The following is a 21,250-nucleotide window of genomic DNA, read 5'->3' on the forward strand; positions in this document are numbered from 1 at the left end:
AAGAGCAATAGTAATCATTTTAAGAAATGCGTTCGCTTCAAAGATTTTAACGTGTATATATACACGCTGGCTTTGAATTTATATTTGTCTTTATCCTGTTCCGTTTCCTTCATGACGGCAAAGTTTTTAGGAATTACGGCATCGCTATGGTACGGAAAGGCAGCACCGTGAGGCTTTCGCTTTGACGTGCGCAACGTTGACAAGTTGACTCATCCAGGTGGAATAAACCTGCCCAGAAGAATAAACTGCTCACCTTGCGTTTCCGCTTACCTGTCTTTCCTTAGTTGTATGGTGAGTAGCAGTTTTTTTTTCCCTATTGTTCTTTGGTCTGATATCACATGTTCACATCATCAAAATATGACAATATGACAACACCTGACTATAGCATGAGTAAATAAATAACTAAATAACTTCCTCTTCCCGTCAGGGAGTGGCTTGTGACAGAGAAATGATTATAAATGAGCCATCCTAATTTAACTGAAACAGTGGCTGTCTTTCAATTGACGTCAGAGTATGTCAGATGGAGATTAAATGATGGAGATTTGCGTTTCTTGTGTTGTCAGAGTCTTCTTACTAGACAACTTTTCTCATCTGACAGTTTATCATGTTCATTCACTACTTTGGAGAAGCTGCATCGTGTAGTTGCAGAACTGTATAATAGGAGGAATCCAAGACAGGAAAACAATCTTTATATATTTATTTTTTTACCTTTGACTCACATTTTTGCAGACCGTTTTAAAAATGTAATTATATTCAACTTGTGCTCTCATTGCCATTCATGTTTCATCTTCGGACAGTTACTGTCTCATGATCTCCTTATATGAGTGTGCACCTTTCATGTTATCAGTACGCATGTGTGATGTATTGTCATTGTTCTTGTGTCTCTGCGGTTTTGCTAATAATTAACTGGCTTGAAAAGCAGCATATGCTGGCTACACCTACACATGTCCACACACATTTTTGTTACCGCCTCAAATAAGAAAGCAGCCCTTTAGTCATCCAATAGCCATGAATTATAAAATAAAATGCTGCAAGACACTTTTTAAAACAAGAGTTCAAAATAAAAACTGTGCTTTACACAAGGCCCTGATGTGTGTTGTGTCTACTTTAAAAACTACCCAAGCCCGACATGACTCTGCACTCAGGAGATAAACTCATTAGAAAACTTTCACTGACAAGCCAAATAGTTTTTGGTTTAATCCAAACAGATGATCCATTGCTTTAAGTCTGAACATGTAAATTAATTAAATGTGAGGTATTAAAACCTAAGAATGGTGATACAATCTTGCAAACTCTGCTCTACTGATTGTGATCTGTTGGATTTCTTTCAGTTAACAAAATTAAATGATTTTACCACTCTGAAAAAGTAGTAACCAGAACAATTGAAATAAAGGTGATAGAAAATATGTTTTTGAAACAATGTATTAATCATATTTCTCAAGGCTGTGTAAAATGGAAAAATCTGTCCCTGAGAGAAGAGACTCCTGTACCATGCATTAAGGCAATGGTTAACTCCTAGCATCACGGGGAATGAGGTATATCGGAAAAAAAGCTATGAGGGAGAATGAAACCATCCCTAGCCGAATCAGAAAGCTTGACTGTGGTGGTACAAAGAAACAAAGAATATTACACAGCTTGGCATAAAAACATCAGCAAACTCAAGTGTAAGATTAAAATGAATGAGACAAGCTTGTTTGACTGGAATGTGAACAAATCTGACAATGATGCTATTAGTTTTAACTGAAATAATAAATATAAAAATACAGCAGATAATTTTTTCCATCAAGAACATTTCCCATGTGCCTTACTGTTTAAGTGTTGACTGTGAAAAAACAACATTTGATTGTGAAGCTTCAGCGATTCAGCAAAAAAAAAAAAAAAAAACCCCAAAAACCAAAACAAAACTATATTTTCATGATAAATCATTCCTTTGAAAAGAAATTTAAAATTACAGGCTGTTCGCATTGACATAAATTACAGCTGTGATTGTGATGTATGTTTAAAATCACTGAAACAAATGGATCTAAATCCAAGTTGTTTTTTTGTTTTTTTAAAATCAACTTATCCTTCTCTTAAATATTTATTTTACCAGATTTTTCTGATTTGTCTGTAAAAACAGCCCACAGTACCTGAATACCAGTCACAGCAGAAGGCACATTTAATATGGACCCGAACAAGAGTACAGTAAAGTAAACACCCCCCCCCCCAAAAAAAAAAAACAAAAAACAATAACAACAAAACAAAAAACAAATCCTACAAACATTGACATAATAAATACACAATTTTGAAAATTCATATCACAAAAAATAAGGCTGTGCTTACCCTATACACAATTTGGAGACAAATGCATACAATTAACGTTTCCTCCAATTAAGACATATGTGCAAGAATTGTGATCTGTGTGATCCTGGACATCTATGTTAATGCATACTTGGAGTGTGCATTGCTGGTTAGTTTATATTTTGTCTTGGGATCAGATCAGGTCTTGGCCGCTGGTAGTGCAGATCATCATGGTCTCAGTCAACAACATGATGCACAGCAGTATCTTCAAATTATCACAAAGTCAGAGGCACTTAACACCCACAACTATCTTAGTAGTCAAGTAAAATGTGTTGTATCAGTAGTATGTCCTTAACAACGACTGCTTGTCGTTGTATCCAGGTCTACAGTATGTCAGCATCCTGGGTTAACTTGCTCTGTAAACCAGCATGTATTAAAAGAATGAAGAGTGAGTCATGCTTCAGCCTTAAGGTGCTCTAGTTGCTGTTGTTGTAACCGTGGCAATGGTACCATGCCCTGGTGGATGGCGAGGTCACCTGCGGCTGGTCGACATCCGCCGATTCCACATGCCACGTTTGGAGTGATGATGGTGGAAGAAGTTCCTTAAGTAGATCCTTTCCACTTCAAGTCCTCCCTGGAGGATCCTAGAGCAGGAAGGATTTACACATTTCACACATTTCATAATATTACCTTGTGTGGGTGGGTCTCCATCAAACTTCCTAAAGACATTGCATCTGCCCCCCCCCCCCACCCCCCGACCAAACACACCAGTGACCAGGCTGACTGCCCTACCCCCCCCCCCCCCCCCCCTTTTGGAGCTGAAGAGCTTTGTTTCAGCAAATGTAATCTGTTGACTGGTTCCTTGACCCTACTCAACATCTGCCACTAAATTACTTACAATTCATAATATTGTTAATACTTTTATTTTTTCAATACATTCATGTTATTGCATTATCACTACCATGAATGCTATTGTTTTTGCAGCATGCTCTCTCTGTCTGACACTGTCCCTCTCTCTCCCTCTCTTTCGACCCAGCTGGTCAAAAGAAATTGCTGCTGACCTTGAGTCTGGTCCTGCCTATTAAAAAGGGTTTTTTTCTTGCCACTCCCACCAAATGCTTGCTCTATTTGAGTATGGTTGGGTTTCTGTAAATTTATTTATATCATCCAAGTGTAAACTTGTCCTACTTGAACAGTGCCTTGTTGTGAGCTACATAAGTAGAAATGATCTTGAGATTGTTTATCTTCAGGGCAGAGGTGAACTTTATGCACTCCAATATCATATTAAGTAAAATAACAGCCTGCTGTCAATCAAAAAAGACATAGGATGTTTTATGCTGCTATGCTATATATATATATATATATATATATATATGTCGAGGAGCTCCCAGTCCTCTCCTCCCCACCGATCAGTGAATTCTTTGGTGTTCATTCCTCCCACAGCATCCAGATCTGATTTATAGATTGCCAGTAAGCCAAAGCCATTCACCTCCCAGTAATATATATATATATATATATATATATATATATATATATATATATATATATATATATATATATATATATATATATATATATATATATATATATATATATATATATATATATATATATATATATATATATATATATATATATATATATATATATATATATATATATATATATATATATATATATCTATTACTGTAACTATTTCATTCATTCGTTCCTTTTCTACTGCTTATCCGTTTCCGGTTGTGGGGGAGTAGTGGAGCCAGGTCACATTGGGCGAGGGTGGGGTGGGTAGCCTGGACAGGTCCAGTCCATCACAGGACCAACAATCACTCACACTCAGACCTATTACCCTAAACATGTAAGTCTTTGAACGGTGGGAAACCCACTTAAGCACAGGGAGAACACGCAAACGCTGCACAGCTAATCACTGTGCTGCAGGGCTGCATATTGTCGTAACTATTGAGATATATTTATTGTAATGGTATTCTGGCCACTTGGGGGCAGTGGAAGCAGTGGAAAGTTGTGACATTTCATCACCTTTTGATTTATATGGCAGATTAATTGGAAAGCAGTTGCATTCTGTCCACTGGATAAATGGAAGTCCAATAATCATTCTGTTGTGTACAGTTGATTATTTGGAGGGTTATATCTTCGTAAAAACAGCAGCCTGCTCCTTCCAAAATCAACACTATGAGTGCAGAAACAGTTGAGCTACAAAATATTACATTATGCAGAGAGGTGGTTCTCACCTATTCAGTGCAGGACTGTAGCATTAGAGTACAACAGGCTAAGTCAGGTTCACCCAAGAAAGAGACAACTGGGTGTGAATGCAGTTTCTCAAAGTGTAATAGGTGTCACAACAGAGGTATTACCAGCAACATTAAAACATCTTAAGGATGGTATTTATAATCACAAAAGGGGGGAATTAGCAAGTTGAGGAAAGACAATGAAAAGCTAAAGACAGCAAACAAGACGAGTCTTTTAAATGTCATTTAATGAGGAACGTACCTGTCGAGGAGCTCCCAGTCCTCTCCTCCCCACCGATCAGTGAATTCTTTGGTGTTCATTCCTCCCACAGCATCCAGATCTGATTTATAGATTGCCAGTAAGCCAAAGCCATTCACCTCCCAGTAACCTGCAGCACAAACACACTCTCAAATGTGAATGACTTTTATTTGGCAATCACATAAAACTACTTGAATATTTTCCACTCACTCTGCGTGGTGCGTAAAATGCCCCCCAGACTGACTGGGACACAGAACATATGCTTTAAGAAATGTTTGGCTCTCATATCCATTTTAGAAAAATTTATACTTATTTACACCTCCGCCATGTTTACACGTGTGTGTGTGTGTGTCTGTGTGGGTGTGTGTGCTTGTGTATGTCAACAGGCAATAGGAAGCCAACACAACATGTCAGTGCAAGAAGGTGAAGGCTGTTGAACAGTTTCGCTTCTACCTTGGAAATCACATCTATTTAACTGAATTGGCAACAACTAGCAAAATACAGTGGTAGAGCAGTCCTGCATCAGTACTACAGAGGAGCACTGATGTAGAAAAGACAGACTGTTTTATCTGTTTAATGTGTGTAAATGCAAACATGAAGAGTGGAAAAAGGCTTGTCAAAGCAATTAAGCTGGTTAATGTAAACCCGAGGTTCCCCTTTCTCTACATGGAAAGATGCTCTCTAAATGTAAATTTAAATCTTCTGTTCCGTCTCTCCACTAACTGACATTTAACATCCCCTAATCTTTTGAAAACAAGTCTCTGCATAAAATAATCCTTGATGACAATGATGACAACTCAAGTGGTTAAACTTGAACACAATAATACACCAAAGTTTTAGTATCACATTTGAGGGCAAGGAGTTAATGTTCAACCTTCAAATGAGCAATGGTCAAATCAAAACAACAACTTAAGATGGATGTGCTGGGTTTACCTCTGGCTTCTGATGGTGGCGACCCGCAGTCCAGCCTCATGACTATGGGAGCAAAGGCCATGTATCCCTCCACACAGTGTTTTCTGATGGTATCAATCATAAAGGAAGGGAAGTCGATGTGGAGGTCACACAGAAACACTATGCTGTGGTCATCCTGAAGAAGAATGAGAGAATGGAGGATGAAAAAATATTTTTAGTATTTCTCTGTTTATGACAGTATCTATACAGTTCATCTTTAAGGCCGATGATGTAGATGATGTCGAAGCACTTACATTTATAAGGTTAATACCGGCTTGCAGACCAGCAGAGCGCTCAAAGTTTCCACTCAGCTTCACATACTGGTACCTGACAAATTCCATGGGCACAATTACAGCAAACACTTAGAGCGTATGTGGATTTTCACCAGTTTGTGTTTATTATAAAACATGAAAGAGACACACATAACACATACCTAGGGAGTGAGGATTTCTGTAGAGCCTTCCTCACGTCCATGTCAGTGCTGTTGTAGTCAGCAATGATGAGGTTGAAGTTGTCGTCTCCGGTTTCTCTGAACAGTTTCTCCATGTCAGCAATCAGCTGCTGCACCCATCGAGCCTGGTTTTTTACTGAGAGGCACAAGCAAATAAACAAAAAGACTATAAACAGACCTGAGGGCGTAAAAGCCACAGTACTCAGCTCACTCTCAAGTTCATAGGCATCCATGCTAGTTTTGCAAATACATCAAAACTTTTTCATTCATCAAAAATGGAGTACAACCACAAATAGCAATCTAAATATTAAAATGAAGGGAAAAAAAAAAAAAACATCAATTAATGTGGAGACCCCAGTGCAGTATATTGATGCCCCTGAAAAAAAAAAAAAACAACAAAAAAACAAACAAACAAACAAACAAACAAAAAAATAAAAACTGATTAATTGATTACAAGTATGATGGTTTGAGTTTACATTTTCAATATGTGCCATTGAAAATTTTATAAATTTTTTTTATAAAATTTAAAATTTTAAAATTTTATATATATATATAAAATATCAAATATCAAATAGAAATGTCTGAATCTTTTTTTAGGCATGAAGACATTCTGAGACAATTAAGTTAATTGTGAATCGTATATTTATTTTGCAAAACAATTTAAACTATAAATAACTATTTAAAAAAAAAAACCCTATACATTTAAGATTTCATCAATATATTATTGATATGAACAGGCAGAATCCACAGGCTTTGAATATTTCACATTGACAGGTGTGAAATATTCAAACATTCAGGTCACACCAACCTATTCCCCCAGGAAGATGCTTTGTTATGCACTGGCTGCCATGCATTGCTGTGTTTGCATTCTTTTTGTAGAGGTGTGAATAAATCACAGTACATAAAGCACATAAGCCCTTAAGTTTCTGAGTGTTTCTGCATGTTTTTTTTTTTTTTTTTTAAATCTAGTTTGCATACATCATTTATGGCAAAATGGCAAATGTCTGTGTATGAACACAGTACCCTGATAAACAATGACAGCCAAAACAGAAGTCAAACAGACAAAAGGAGCAGATCAAGCAACAGCACAAGGAACAATAGTGGATTAGTGAATGGGATGAAACTGATCGTGGGGGTAGGATGTACCTGGTACTACGAAATGGACAGTGGCAAAAGGATTCCAGCGGAAGCCGACCGGGTTACACAGCACAAGCTCGGGTTTCGCCTTTTCGAAACTGCTGTCCCTTCTGCGCTGCCTGCTGTGGCGGATCAAGGTGTAGATGTATTGTGACAGACGCACCAGCTGGCCATTCACATCTTTCAGCTCCAGCTCCAGAAGGTAGCGGCTGCCCTGCACCCCATCCAGACGCTTCACCACATTAACCACACGATCCAATGTGAATCGCCTGCAGTGGTGAAATGGACAAAAGCACACTGTGACACGTCTGCAAAACAACCATGGAAAGTATGCGCACAAGTGCACTTTCTATTTAACTATATACTGAAAGTGTGTTTACTTCCAAGATGCAACTTGCCGAATCAAAAAAGAAGAAAATTTAAAGTTAAAGTAATTCTGTTTAACTAGCCACAATTTGCAGACACATATATACAGAAAAGCAACTTCATAATGGATCTACTGATTCATTCTTCGAGTGATTATTTACTTTCTTCATGAAATATATACAAGTTGTTTAAATTGTTCAGAAGTTTGTTGTGTGTCCTATTTTAAATTATGAGCAGTCCAAAATCCAATATTCTGTTGAATATTGATATTAAGAAAAATATTGCAAGAATAACCACTTTTTTGGACTTTGTAGGATTTAGCTTGAAAAACAACTTAATTATTAATGAAATGGAAGAACCATGGTTAATTAACTTGTCATCTGTCAGCTGATTTTATTAACTGACATCATTGCCACAGTAAATTAACCTGTTTGGAAGAGCTGCAAGTATATCTGGTTCAGTTCAATGGAGTCACCAACCAAAAAAAACCAAAAACTTAGCAATCAGAGTTATAGCAGTAAAAGCATTCATTGTAATGAGACTGATTTTAATCCTATGACTCATGAGCATTTTTACAAAGAGACTTACCCCTGGTGCTTTTTATTTAGTTGCTCCATGAAAGCCTTAACAATGGACAAAGCATCACTGGAGTGGAGCAGCAGATTGCCAGAGACGTTGCAGCTCAAGTCGATCAAATCTGAACGTCTGGACTGAAGGTTCAGGTTGTCAACTTGGAAGGTCTGGCTCCATACAACCTCGGGGTCAAACACCGGAGCAGGAGTAGGAGGCTCTTCACCGGCAACGTCAAAGTCTCCTCCTGCTCCCCACAGATAATACTGCTCACCCATCCACGTGTCTCTCCTTTTCTGAGTCTTCTTGTGAGCCTCCTCGTTCGCCTCCTTGTTCCTGTTGTCCTCTGCTCCTTTCCTATCAGAGCCCCATTTGTCCACCTTGTCTCTGATCTCATCCCTGTGGATGCCATGTTCCAAATCCTGTTGTGGAGGCTTATTCATTTTCATCTGTTTGCCTTTGAGGTGATTTCTTGTGTCTATGTCCCTTTGATTTAATTTTGCTACAGGGCGATTGAAGTCTCTTTTGGGAGTGGAAAACTGCTTGTTGGTGCCTGGCTGGAGTTTCGCTTCTTTAGTTGCAGTTGTCCGTTGTTTGACCACTCTAGGTGTTTTAGTTAAAGTGGTGTTCCACCTTAAGGGTTGAAGCTTTGAGTCATTGATGATGTGGGTTTGGGTTTGATTCATTTTAGGAGAGCTCTTGATCAGATTCTGTTTGTAGCTGAGATGCTCTGCTGGGGGTTTTGGTTCTTCCTTTGCTTTGAGAGGCTCTCTGTCATCTGGTCTCAATGGATTAGTCTGTTTTACAGTCTTTAACAGTTTTACCTTGCGTTTATATGTTGGTCTTTTTAGTTTTGATTTTCCCTGCTCTACTTTTTTAACTGGCCCCTCTAGTTTTAACTCTGTCTGATTTGTTTGCTGGTGACGAACTGAGACTTGTGTTGCCTGTGACAACTGAGACTCATCCTGTTTCTCTGGTTGTGGCTGAAGCATTGAGTTATTGCTCATCTGTTGCCTCCACTGCAGCTTATCTATGCGCAGTTTTGTGTCAAAAGAACTCTTGTTAGTCTCTTGCATGAGGAGTTTGCGCCTACGTTTCTGTACGTAGTCGTCATAATCATCGCCATAGTCTGGAAAAAGTGCATTGTCCATCTGGTCCAATTTTGCATCCATATCAGGTTGATAGGCCTTATTGTCAAAATCCTCCTCCTCATATAGGTCTGGTTCCTTCCCCCGGAACCCAAAATTGGACACTGGCAGAAGGAGAGAAAGAAAATGAGAGTTACATTGATGATGCAAAAACATTTACAATTTCTCTTTTTCAAAAAAGAAACTACCATTGTCTATGTTTCCCTTTTCCTGCCTCTCAGGAAGGTCTAGTCTCATGTATCTAGAGAACCCAAACCTGAAGAAAAGGAGACAAACAAAACAAAAGCAAAATTATCCATGACAACACATACACGCACTCACACACAAACATATACGCATATTTATGTCCAGAGGTCTCACATCTCCATGTAGTGGGTGCTCCTAGCGTAGAAACAGCTGTTCTCTGACTCCATGTTTGTGAGTCGGGTGTAGTCATTGGGGTAGATGTAGGACATGTGGATCTGGGGAGATGACGTATGAAATGAAATGACATGTTGTTAAATGTATGTATGTATGTAACCTGGTGGCACAAAGGGATGAGTTGAGACACCTTGAGCTTGCTCACCAAGCATTATCAAGCCAGATTCACAGGTGTGTTATATAAATACAGCGAACATGAGAAATAATGTGATGTGAAGACAACTAAAATTTGTACTCATTCAAAGATAGTTTGAACCTTAAAACAACATGTTGCATTTTAGCTGTGGAGGGCTTGTGTGCAGGACCGCATCCTGGAGTCTTGTCATTGCCAAGATGTTGCCAGGCAACCAGGACAGACTTTAATACCAGAGGAGAAAGATACAGAAATCTGAAACTATGCCACTAAATGTTTTTCAAATAGCTGCAGCATGCCTTCATTCCCTTTAAGTTCGTGCTTGGGAGGCATTAAGGAAGCTGACATAATTTAGATTTGTCAAATATGCAACAAAGCTCAGAACAACAAAAACAGACTTAGTCAATTAAGAGAGGGGAACAGAAAAAAGGAGAAAAAGCTGCATCACTCTGGTGCCAAATTAACGAGAAAAATTATTTCCTCAGTGCTAACCCTGTTATTTATTGCAGGATTATTATTTTATGGCCTTAATGCTTATTCAAGAGCTTTTTGTGTGAGTGACAAGCTCTGAGTGGAGGTCACCCTGGAGAAATTTCATTTTGAAGAGAAACCACATGAATACATACAAATTGCAGTCCTTGGTAGCGCATCAGAGGAAAGTCTTTGATAGTGTAGCTGGGTTTGTATGAGCAGTCAGGCAAAACACCGTGTAAGTACTTGCTTTTTATCAAAGGCACTGCAAACAAAAACAACACACAGCAAGATTACTTTGCAAATTTAACACAAGGAAATAGCTTGCATGATGCTTGCATCCGCAATCATAGGAAATTGTGGTTTATTTGTCTGTCATATGGTTCAGAAAAAACACAAGCGACACATGTATTTCACCTTTATAAAGATTGTCTCGTGGGTCTTCTCTTAGCATGTCTGCTGCAGAGCTGGGCTGTCGTGCGGCGGTGTGTAGGTGGCTTGCAGCTGTCTGTGGTATGTGTGAAACGTCACTCATTAACAGGTTAGTTTCATCTGTGGAGTGAAGACACAGGTCATTCAGAAATCAGAAAAGGACAGATTTATTGGGAAATGAAACCATTCTTCAGTCGATCTTTCAGCATTCTTGCAAAACACTGAGATTTAAGCTCCCCAAGCTCCAGATCAATAATGCTTCACTGAATAATGTAGAATGATTTGTGGGCGTATGTGTACTTACTAACATAGAGGGAGATGTGCTTGGATTCAATAATCATGAACCTGAAGCCTTCATCCTGGAGCCGCCACTGTGAAAACAAGCATAAATTATATGTCTCTTCAACTTCATTCGCATTAAGACAGACATACAGACGAGAGATGGAACGTAAGAAATAGGACAAGAAAACAGAAAAGTCCAACTACTTACTGCCACCTCCACATGGTCAGTCCCTTTGTTGTTCTGTTTGTGGATAACTTCAAAAAAGTAACGTCTCTGTGAAGAAAGCCTGCCAGACAGCACGAGTTCGTATTCAGCGTAACGCAATCGACACATTAAACAAGCATCAAAGCAAAATGGTCACAAATCCTCTGCTGCAGGATCTGCACAGGCTGTCCAGTAGTTTCAGTAGTAACTTTAAGCCCTGGTCAGTTTGGAGACTGAATGAAGGGGGAGGAGAGGTTTTTCATGTACAACAAAATGTCATCTGGAAATGATTAGGTTTTCTGATTTCGTGCAGGTGCAACTTTGGCTGGATGTCTGTGCTGTGACTGTATTGTCTGGAAGCTGTGTGAGGTTCAGTGAAAAGGGAAAATGTTTGTGGGGATAAAGGTCATGCAAGACTTTTGAGGCATCTTCTGTATTCCACCCATCCAACTATCTTCTACCGCGTTTCCGTTTCCAGTTCGCAGGGCCGCTGGAGCCAATCCACACCCAGGACAGGTCGGTCTTCCGTATTCATTGCTTATAAAGGAGGCAGTGGGGGAGTTGTGCGTTTGGTGAATTATTGCTGAAATCCAATGAGACTTTGATGTGAGGACAAAGGACCAGTGCAGCTTTTGTGTAAACTCTTTCCTGCATTAAACGTGACCGTGATTGTTGAGTGCCATGTAGATATAAAATTGTATGCATATAATCTTTGTGTATTCACGACTACATGATTCTTTGTTGTTATGGTAGTGAGATTTTTTTCCTCTCTAAGAGCAATTTACCTTGGTACTTTATCATTAAAAGATTATTTATTTTGAACTTTGTCTCCTGAGTCATGTATTTGGGTCCTAGTTGGTTTATGACACACTGCTTTAGTCTTTTAGTGAGAGAGAAGTTTTCTGATTGGATTGGAATGCTCTGCATCATATAAGTTTGTTTCCCTCTGAGCATTGTAAAAAAACATTGTTTCAACATTTACACTCTTGTGTGAGTCCGTCTTTATGCATACACTATGACCATACTTTGTGAAATGTACCTTTTCAATACAAACTATACTGCCAGATTTATGTACTGGGAGCTTAGTGTGGAGTTAATATGCATATACTTTCAATTTCCAACCACCAAATTAGTGTTAATTGCGAAGCTCCCTGTTTAAGTAAACCTTCTCTACAATGTCAAAGAGTAACAGATTGTAGACTAAAGATTTCCACTACCTATACTGCAACAGATTTGTAGATGTAGATGTAGATTTTTTTTTTTTTTTTTTTAGTGATCTTTTCTCGGTTGGCTTCCCAGAAGGCCATATATGTGTTACGAGATTAGACATGCTTCTGTTTAGGTTTCTGTGTCAGTGTGGTTAAAATACCAAGAAAGTCTTGCAGGTCCTACAAGAAGGAGCTGCAGGTCAAAAACTGATGAAAAGAAGGATTTTTAGCTTTTCTTTCTGCGTCTCCTATAAAGTTCTTAAAAATGCTAAATTATTATGCAAGGATTCTAATTTCTGTTTATTCATTGTACAACCATTTTCACAAGCTGAATATTACTCCCTCATGATATGCTAACAGTTAGCACTGTAAAATCAGTGAAGTATCCCTGAAGGTTGGCATAATTATGTGATAATTAGAGGTGGTAAAAGCACTCATTGTGAGCAATGGTGTCACAAAAGAAAACAAACTTTATTATTATTGTGATTGTTATTATTGCTTAAGTCAGAGCTGTTAAAGTCTGCTAGAGTCTGCCTGCGCTGTTTTAAATGTGCATGTTTTATTTGTTTAAGTGTCTAAATCACTACCTTATCAAATATGTGGCAATATGCCAGTGTCAATGAAATCTTTTCATATAGTACCTGCTGAGATGAAAACCGTTTTTGAGATTTACATTTATATTTGCTTACCGAACTGATCTGGAACTCTGACTGACGTATTTGTCAAACTCGCCTGGAGCGGTCCACTCGGTGCCAGTCTAGATGAAGAAAACAGTGCATACAAACACATATTTAAGTGGCACCAATAGACTAAACTACCCTCCACTGCTTAGGTACATGACAGGCACACGCACCTTTCCAACCCATGCCAATAACTGCAAGTTAAGGGGAGATTCATCTGTGCTGAGCCACAGTTCAGAGTTGTCCTCAGAGCTCAGAGCAAAAACAAACTCTCCTGAGAGACAGGCACAAAACAAGGGAGAAATGGATCAGGAGAGAGATAGAAAGAGATGGCGCTTTGACTCCAAAATGTGGAAACAGGCAAAGGTACCATCAGTATACGGATGCAGATAACCAAATATCCTGAGCCCATAGTTAGTCCAGCGAGGAGAGACGGCCAACTTCTTCACTGTGGTCCTGGACTGAAAGAGGAAGCAGAGAACCAGCTGTGATGTTTACTCAGTGTGAAACTACATTGTGGGTGTAGGGACTGGAGGATCTAGCACGTAGATGTAGAATGCACTTCTGAGTGAAAACGTATGTGTGTGTGTGTGTGTGAGCTGTGCATACATGTCTGTTCTGTGTCTGTCTGTCAGAGTGTATACAGAGATGTCTCCTTTTCACATAAAACACCCAGCTGCATTTCAGGCAGCTGAATCAGTGTTATATTTGAAACACTGCATGAAAGGGCAATAAATGATTGCTTTTGAAAACATGATTTCTGCCATGCTGTAAAACTAGATAAGAAAGCATTTCTGCCTAAAATTAGATATAAATAAATCCTTTCTCAGAAAGTGAGGAAGGCATCAGCAGTGTCTGCACGAACTTTCACACAAATCTTAACATTAATTTGTGAAGTACAAGTAAAAAAAAACATTGCTAAAAGTTAATTGTCTGACTTACATGAGGATACAGCGGGTAGTGCAGGTTCTTGCGGAGCTCAGCTGTTGAGCCGCCACACCAATCCTCAAAGACATGCAGGTTCGCTTGTCCTTCATACTGCAGGAAGAGAGGAGGGAGGTGATGCTGCAAACACACTAGTGTTTATACTGCAGTATAACAGCAGAAGGACAACCAACCATCTGGTCTCTGTGCTTAGCAATCTAAAGCCAATAAATACACACTTCCTTAGAGAGCACTTGACAGTCCAAAGAAAAGAGCGCTGTTTTCAACAGTTGTCCAGTTCCTACAATCCACACCTCTTCCTGTGAATAAACATGTCCTAAATACAAATCTGTCTCACTCAACTCACAAAGCAACATATTTTCCCCTATTGCTGATGTTATCTCACCCTAAATACTTCTTTTATTTGCTCAGGTTGTGAAATATTTGCCTTCAACACAATATAACTGAAATTGTTTTACTTTGCAGCTCATGACATTTAAAAAATAGCCAGCCTTTACAGAAATTCCATTTCTACTATGTTAATCTATAAACTTTTGGAGCTGCTTTGTCCCAAAGTTAGCAGTCCCTTTAAAAACTGCTGACGGATAATTCCTGAGAGAAACCTGTTATTGTTAAAAAAAAAACAAAAAACAAAAAAACTCAGAAGCCATTTTGTAATTCTACAGTGTTGTGAAGACTTCCAAACAGAATTCTTACTTGCCCGAGTTAGGCTGAGGGTATAAATCTCAGTCGCATGTCGGCAGTTAATGAAATCTATTAAATCAGTTAAAATTATTTTCAGAATTTGACAAGACCCATTACTCCAGTAGCACGTCATTTGATCAAGCTCTTATTTCAGGTTTGTACCGAAAAAAATGGGTGGATCACAGGAACTGGATGACAAAGAAACCTCAGTAAATCCTTCTTTCTTCTATTATAATCACTATAGTGAAGATCAGTAGGAAACATTAGAGCACACACTCGCAGGCGATGAAGCAGTTTCAGGATAGATGCTCTGTAAACATACACCTCTGTAACATCTGCCAAAGAGGCCATGTTATATGAGCTCTCTCTTTCTATATGCATGTGTGTGTGTGTGCATGTGCATGTTTGTTAAGGACAGCAAAGGAGCAGACAAATGCAGGTGAGAGTCACAGTTTTTGACAATGTGGTAGCCGATGGTGGCTGAAGACTCTGCTGTTATCAGTACATATGGTTAAACGTTAGCATAACCAGTTCACAGAGGTAAAAAAAGGAAAGGGTGTAAACTAATGACCCAAATCGCTTCGTTGTTTTTAACTCCTCATAAATCATCAACATGCCCATACTTTATTTCCATGGCTGTGATCAAAGATCATTTGAATCTGAGGAGCTCATTTACTGTCAGGCTCAGTCTTATTTTATTTCCTCCGGTTTGTCTCTTTGTGAGGGATTAAAAAAAAAAAAAATCAACTATGTTGAGATTTTGTTGTGTTGGTTGAACAAAAGAAGATAACTGAAATCCTGACAGTAATTTTTCTGCAGATTCACAAATACTACATAATTTCAACGTCATTCATTTACCAGTTAGGTAAAGTTATGAAGTCATTTCATCAAATACGTACAAAATTCTTCACATACATTGATTTTTAAATTTGACAATCTAAAACTAGTAGAAAAATAACAACAATATGTACCTCAAAGCAAACTGTTGCATATATTGTACTATCGGCACACTCTATTTATGAATCTGTGATATACAACAATTCATTTTATGTGTATAAGCATAAAAAAAGACCCAAGTAAAGGCCCACAAATACAAGTTTGATTCCACTGGTCCGTAAATACATGAACAGCAACAGCTGTAGCATGAAGTGCAAGCAACTGGCTAAAGCACAGACCGGCTTAATATAGTGGAAATATGATACACGAATACACAGCAATGGAAAATGGTAAAGCAGACGGTGCTGTGGGAAACACACTGAGGTGGGAGGGAACGCGCAGGCACACACAGTTTATTCAGAGTTCAAAAGATGCGAGTACCACACACACCTCTGGTTTCCAGGTTTGTGGAACATAACTGTTGATCCAGGCAGCTGAATCCTCCGAGTAGCTTTGTTGATGATCCCTTCTGACCTGGAAAACACATGTTTCACTCACTTTGTTTCCTCCACCCTAGCCTGCATAAACACATTGCATTGCATCACCCTGTTTGCTATTACCACTCCTTTTTCCAAATCATCATCCTTACCCATTTATTAAACATGTCTGTGTTCCAACTGCTGCCATCAGTGTAACCATTCAAACCTATGGGGTAGGTGAAAACAATCAGACCAGCATAAATGGGTGACAGGCAAATATAAAACAACTGTGCACAGATAATACTGTAACATGGTCTTATATTCATTTGAAAAAGATTTGAGAGTTCCCAAAGAGGTGGAGCAGGTTTATTCTAGATTAAAGCACCATTCTGGCTTTGCAGTCAAACACTGTGTATTCTGACCCAAAATGCATTTAATAAAATCTCATACTTGCTTATCCAAAATGACGAACAAGAGGGGCGTCACTAAACTTCACTGCAGTTGAAAGCCTTGATGCTTAACAAAGTATTAAGTACGACAGGAATGAAAGAAGCTCAGGAGATCATATGGGAAAGTGCAGCAAAAGCTTACAGAAAGTGCTACATACACCTCTTCGGTGTTAAGAGAGGAGTCCTCTCAGAAAGGATGACTTTTTGAGAGTTACTCTCCTTCTTTACCAGGATTCTCGTTCCAGAATCTGTGAACAATGGATGAGAACAGTCTGGATTGTCTTGTCAAGGAGACATTCAATCGAGGAAAAGGGCAGCTGAGACAGAGCATCAGTTCTTATTAACTTGTTTCCGGCAACAATGAGTAGCCAGTATAAGACAAGGAGTAGTGGAGCGACAAGTGCGCTGTTGGACTGATTGAAGAGCAGGCGGGCTGCAGCATACGAGGGTTGCACAAAGAAAGCCCTGTCAGAGGAGCACTGCCGCAGTCAAAGCAAAAGATAACCAAGGCCTGGATGAAGAAGTGGCAGGACTACTGAATCAGGGAAGATATTCCTGATGTTGTATCGAGCAAACAGAGACACGCCTTTGTATTAGGTAAAGTACTCTTTCAATTTTAGTTTATCTGCAGCACGGTCTGCTTGTTTAGTTAAGTGGAATAGGAAAATCAGCGAATGCTCATCTTCAGCTCTGACAGTGTGTGAGGAAGCGGAAGTGTTTGCAAACATGAATGAATTATTATCTCTGTTATCTTGAAACCTCGGCGGTGTGGCAAAAAATTACAGCAATCTGCACAGGAATATAGTTTGTCAAAATGTTAGTTAGTTTCCAGTCTTTCTTATGTGAGATGATCAGTTTCTTTTGTGCGTATGTTGCCTAAACAATGAAGCCCAGTGTCCCATTTAGAGTCCCACCCAATCCTTGTTCCAATGCAACGATGACTACTTAAAAAAAAATTAAATATATATATCTCAGTCGCAGCTTTCAATGCTGCAGAGTGAACTGTACTTCCTCAAACCCCTTTTGCTACTTATGGTATTAGAGGGTAGAGTATATTTTGAAAGAAGACCCATGTTTTCTTCATAGCTAGTGGTGTCAGTGAATGAAGTGGGGTTACAGTGCTCGTGGATCCCAGGCCTGTCATTATCACCAGGGTGGAGATCTCCAAACAGACACACCCCTGAGACGTAGTAGACTGTTTTAGCAACACTAGTAATTCTAGAGTGGAGGTTAAGAAAAGCAAGCACAGAATATTTTTATCCTCTCCTACACTCACCTAGTCTCCCTACCGCTGCTCCTTTTGCTGCTTTTCTCATTGTAGCAATGATTCATCACGTTCTACATTTTTCACACCAATGTGTTTTTCCTTGTGGTTTTCATACGCAGCACAAATTACACCTATATGTTTAGCACAGCTACTCTTGTCTGACACAGCCAAAAACAAACATGCTGGTCTTAGACAAACAATTTGTTTATAGTTCAGAAGATTTTAGACACTGCTTCTTTTATGCTTCATATGTAGGCTTTATAAAGTAAAGGTAGTAGTAGTCTGGTGAAAAAAAGTTTCATTATCTGAACCACCACAGGGCTATTCTTGACCGAGAGATTATTTTAAAATGCGGGTTAAGTGCTCAGTAAAGAGCTGTATACGCCTCCCCAGACTGGCTGACATTGCTTTATTGGGACATTTATTAACTATGGCAACTTCATACGCTATCTGTGTTCTGAAGTGCCCATGCTACCTTCATGTGGGAAAAACAAGCAATCCCTCAAAGACCTACACCTACAAGAGCCAAGTCCTTGAGTGCTTGTGTGGCAACCTACCTGTGTCTACCTCTCATTCTCTTTTTTCTACCGTTACTGTTTACTTGGTTAATTGTCTGCTGCACAGACAAGAACGAAAACAAAAGAGAGAAGAGACAAGAGTGACAACAAAAACAACAGGTTTTCAACACTGTAAACCTAATATCTAAAACTCTCTGAGACAAAGTGTTTGTGTAGAAGAATTGGTTCTTTGGGTTATTAATTCTTACATTTGTTGACCAGACCTACTGTAGGTAGCGTTTAATCAAAGATCATGCATAAAGGTGTGAATGCAGTTTGTGAGCCAGCCATCTCTCTCTCCATTACACCAGAATATTTTAGGTTGGCATTTCACAAATGCTGCTATATTGACAATAAAAATCCGACAAGATGTATTTTATGAATGCATTTTATCAGCTAAAGCTGTAAAACTGGAATTCACAGCAATGCTTCATGTAATATACCTTCTCTGCATCAATGTGCATGTTTTGTCACCTTTTCATTTGCCTGATAAATTTCCATAAAATGATTTCTAATAGGATTTGTAATCCTTGTGTTGGTTAGACTCTGTGTCTATAAAACTGTGTGTTGTAACTGTAAAAAAAAACCCCTATTGCTTTAACTTACCTAATATCAGTTTTAGTTTTTCCCTTCCTTTGGCCTTTACTGCTGATCATTTATCCACCCTATGTAATATCTTTGCTCTGTTTTTACTGTGTGGCGCTGCAGGAATTTGAATTCAAATACTAACATGATTATCTCATCATGACAGAAGAACGTCAGAGTCTGGTAATTGATTCGGGTTCTTAACTGGGACGTCATACCTGACGTACGTGTATGTACCTCCTGCCACTCTCCCATTACACATTCTGATCTTGACACTTTTGAATCTATTTGAGGGCGACAGTGAGCCCTTCCCTTGAGGCAAGTCCCACTCTGATGAGAGAGCTACAGGCCAAGGAATGCATACATAGGGGCAATGCCTACAATATAGGTCTGGGAACATGTGTTTACATGTCAGGCTTTGTTCAAAGTGTGTGAGTAATGAGTTATTATTTCTTTCCATTGGGAAGAAACCAGCTCCGTTGTTTTCACAGTTTTATGTCTATCTATGCCACTGTGGTGACTGTCTGATGTTGTACTTGGGAGTGAGTGGATTGTGCCAGATGGGAGGCTGAGGTGTAAATGAGGTCAATAAGGAAGTTTGGGTCCCTTTCCAGACAAGACTTCCTTCTGGGTGCAAACCTGCAATCTGACATTGTGACCTCCACCATCCCCCTTCTCTCCCCCTTCAACCACACACATGGGGCAATCTCTAAAAAAAGGATGTGTTGTTTCACCTGCTCTTGGCTCATGTTTCCTTCTTCAGCATCACTAATGAAAACCAAAAGTACACATTAATGCTCCCACCCTGAAAGCCAACATCAGCCGCACTTACATTAACATATTCTCCTGAGTGAACAGAAAAACATGCAAGTGGATTGTAGGTAGTATTTAAATCCAGCTCAGTCCCTCAAACCTTTTTTAATGTTTAAAGTTTCATATTGTTATATAAGGTTGATGTGACTTGTTGGCGGAAGTGAATAGGCCTGTTTTTGGCTTCACCACACAGCTTCTAGGAGTTATTGCTGACGCTTTGGAGAGACTTTATGAATCAGCTCTTTAGTAAATTTGAAGCTGATCTACATTTGTGTGGCAGTGGATTTTATTTGAAACTTGGTTCTTTTCTTTTTAAGCAGCTGTGTTTTGATAGAGTGATACACAAAAAAACTTTAACAATAATCCTGTCCAAACACCAGTTTAAAAATCCGTCGGCAGCATCAGAAATGAGTCGTGGAGTTTCCACCTTTCTAGCCTTTTACTGAAATGTTCCACAATCGTCTGCCCATAGGACCATGTTTTCCGTTTAATGCAACACTTTCTAAAAAAAGACTTTAAAAGATTTTAAATATAGATATTTATTCATTTCGCCAGGGTGCTGTGTCCACCTCACGTGTTTGATTACTGTGCAGCCCAGCTGACGCGTGAAATGTTTACACGACACACTTGTTGAGTGGGACTTGTGTGTAACTGTGCGCGGCCACCACAGACTCACTTGCGTCGGGGCTCCATGTCCTGGCAGCTACCATCTCATGGTACACGGCCACAGCTCCGACCAGCAGGATCGCTCCGAACAGGAGGCAGACGCCGTTGCGCCGCAGCTTCTTCAGGGGGAAAAACGCCAAGATCATCTTTGCACTCGGGCAAAAAGTCGTCCCGCTTCGTTCGACCGTCGGGTCACCGGCTCTGGCATGAGGAGAGGACGGTCCCCGCCGAAGAGCCTGTCCCGCCCGCCACCGCACCGCCGCCCCCGGTGGGTGCGCACTAGCTGCGGACGGAGTATCACCGGCGCGCCCGGCCCCCAGCGGCGCCTCTCATCTCCAGAAAAACCCCACCATGACCTGGGAAAGCTGCCGATCCACCCCGGGCTCTCTAGGTCATCAAATAAATAAATAAATAAATAACAATAATTAAAATCAGGTGGTTTTCCTGTCGCCTCCAGTCGCCGGGATGAGCTCTGACCTCTCCGTGCGGCGGCTGATCCCAAACTGAGCCAAACAGCACAAACTACCGAGTGAGGAGTGAAATGTCACACCACCCACTTCACTGCACACGCCTTCAAAGTAACAGCACGGAGAGACTCGAATATTTAAAAAACCAAAAAAAAAAAACAAACAATGTGTGCACTGACCACTACTTTCTATCGATATGCTGTCATCAAGGATAAATATGCATCAT

General features: G+C 39.6%; 1 protein-coding gene across 1 annotated transcript; it reads right to left on the reverse strand.

Annotated features, from left to right (window-relative positions):
* Positions 1-709: 709 nt before the first annotated feature.
* b4galnt3b (beta-1,4-N-acetyl-galactosaminyl transferase 3b) lies at positions 710-21,044 on the reverse strand. Its single transcript, XM_029522484.1, has 20 exons — positions 20,568-21,044; positions 16,391-16,446; positions 16,192-16,275; positions 14,179-14,274; positions 13,607-13,697; positions 13,410-13,510; positions 13,246-13,313; positions 11,352-11,430; positions 11,166-11,232; positions 10,847-10,981; positions 10,585-10,694; positions 9,766-9,866; positions 9,594-9,661; positions 8,276-9,509; positions 7,331-7,590; positions 6,167-6,320; positions 5,988-6,060; positions 5,716-5,869; positions 4,786-4,912; positions 710-2,924 (listed from the first exon to the last, which is right to left on the reverse strand). Exons 1-20 carry the CDS (start codon positions 20,701-20,703, stop codon positions 2,813-2,815), a joined length of 3,306 nt encoding a protein of 1,101 aa, XP_029378344.1. The 5' UTR covers positions 20,704-21,044; the 3' UTR covers positions 710-2,812.
* Between the last annotated feature and the right edge of the window lie 206 nt (positions 21,045-21,250).

Source organism: Echeneis naucrates, chromosome 16 (genome assembly GCF_900963305.1).
Source record: "Echeneis naucrates chromosome 16, fEcheNa1.1, whole genome shotgun sequence".
Classification (NCBI taxonomy): Eukaryota; Metazoa; Chordata; class Actinopteri; order Carangiformes; family Echeneidae; genus Echeneis; species Echeneis naucrates.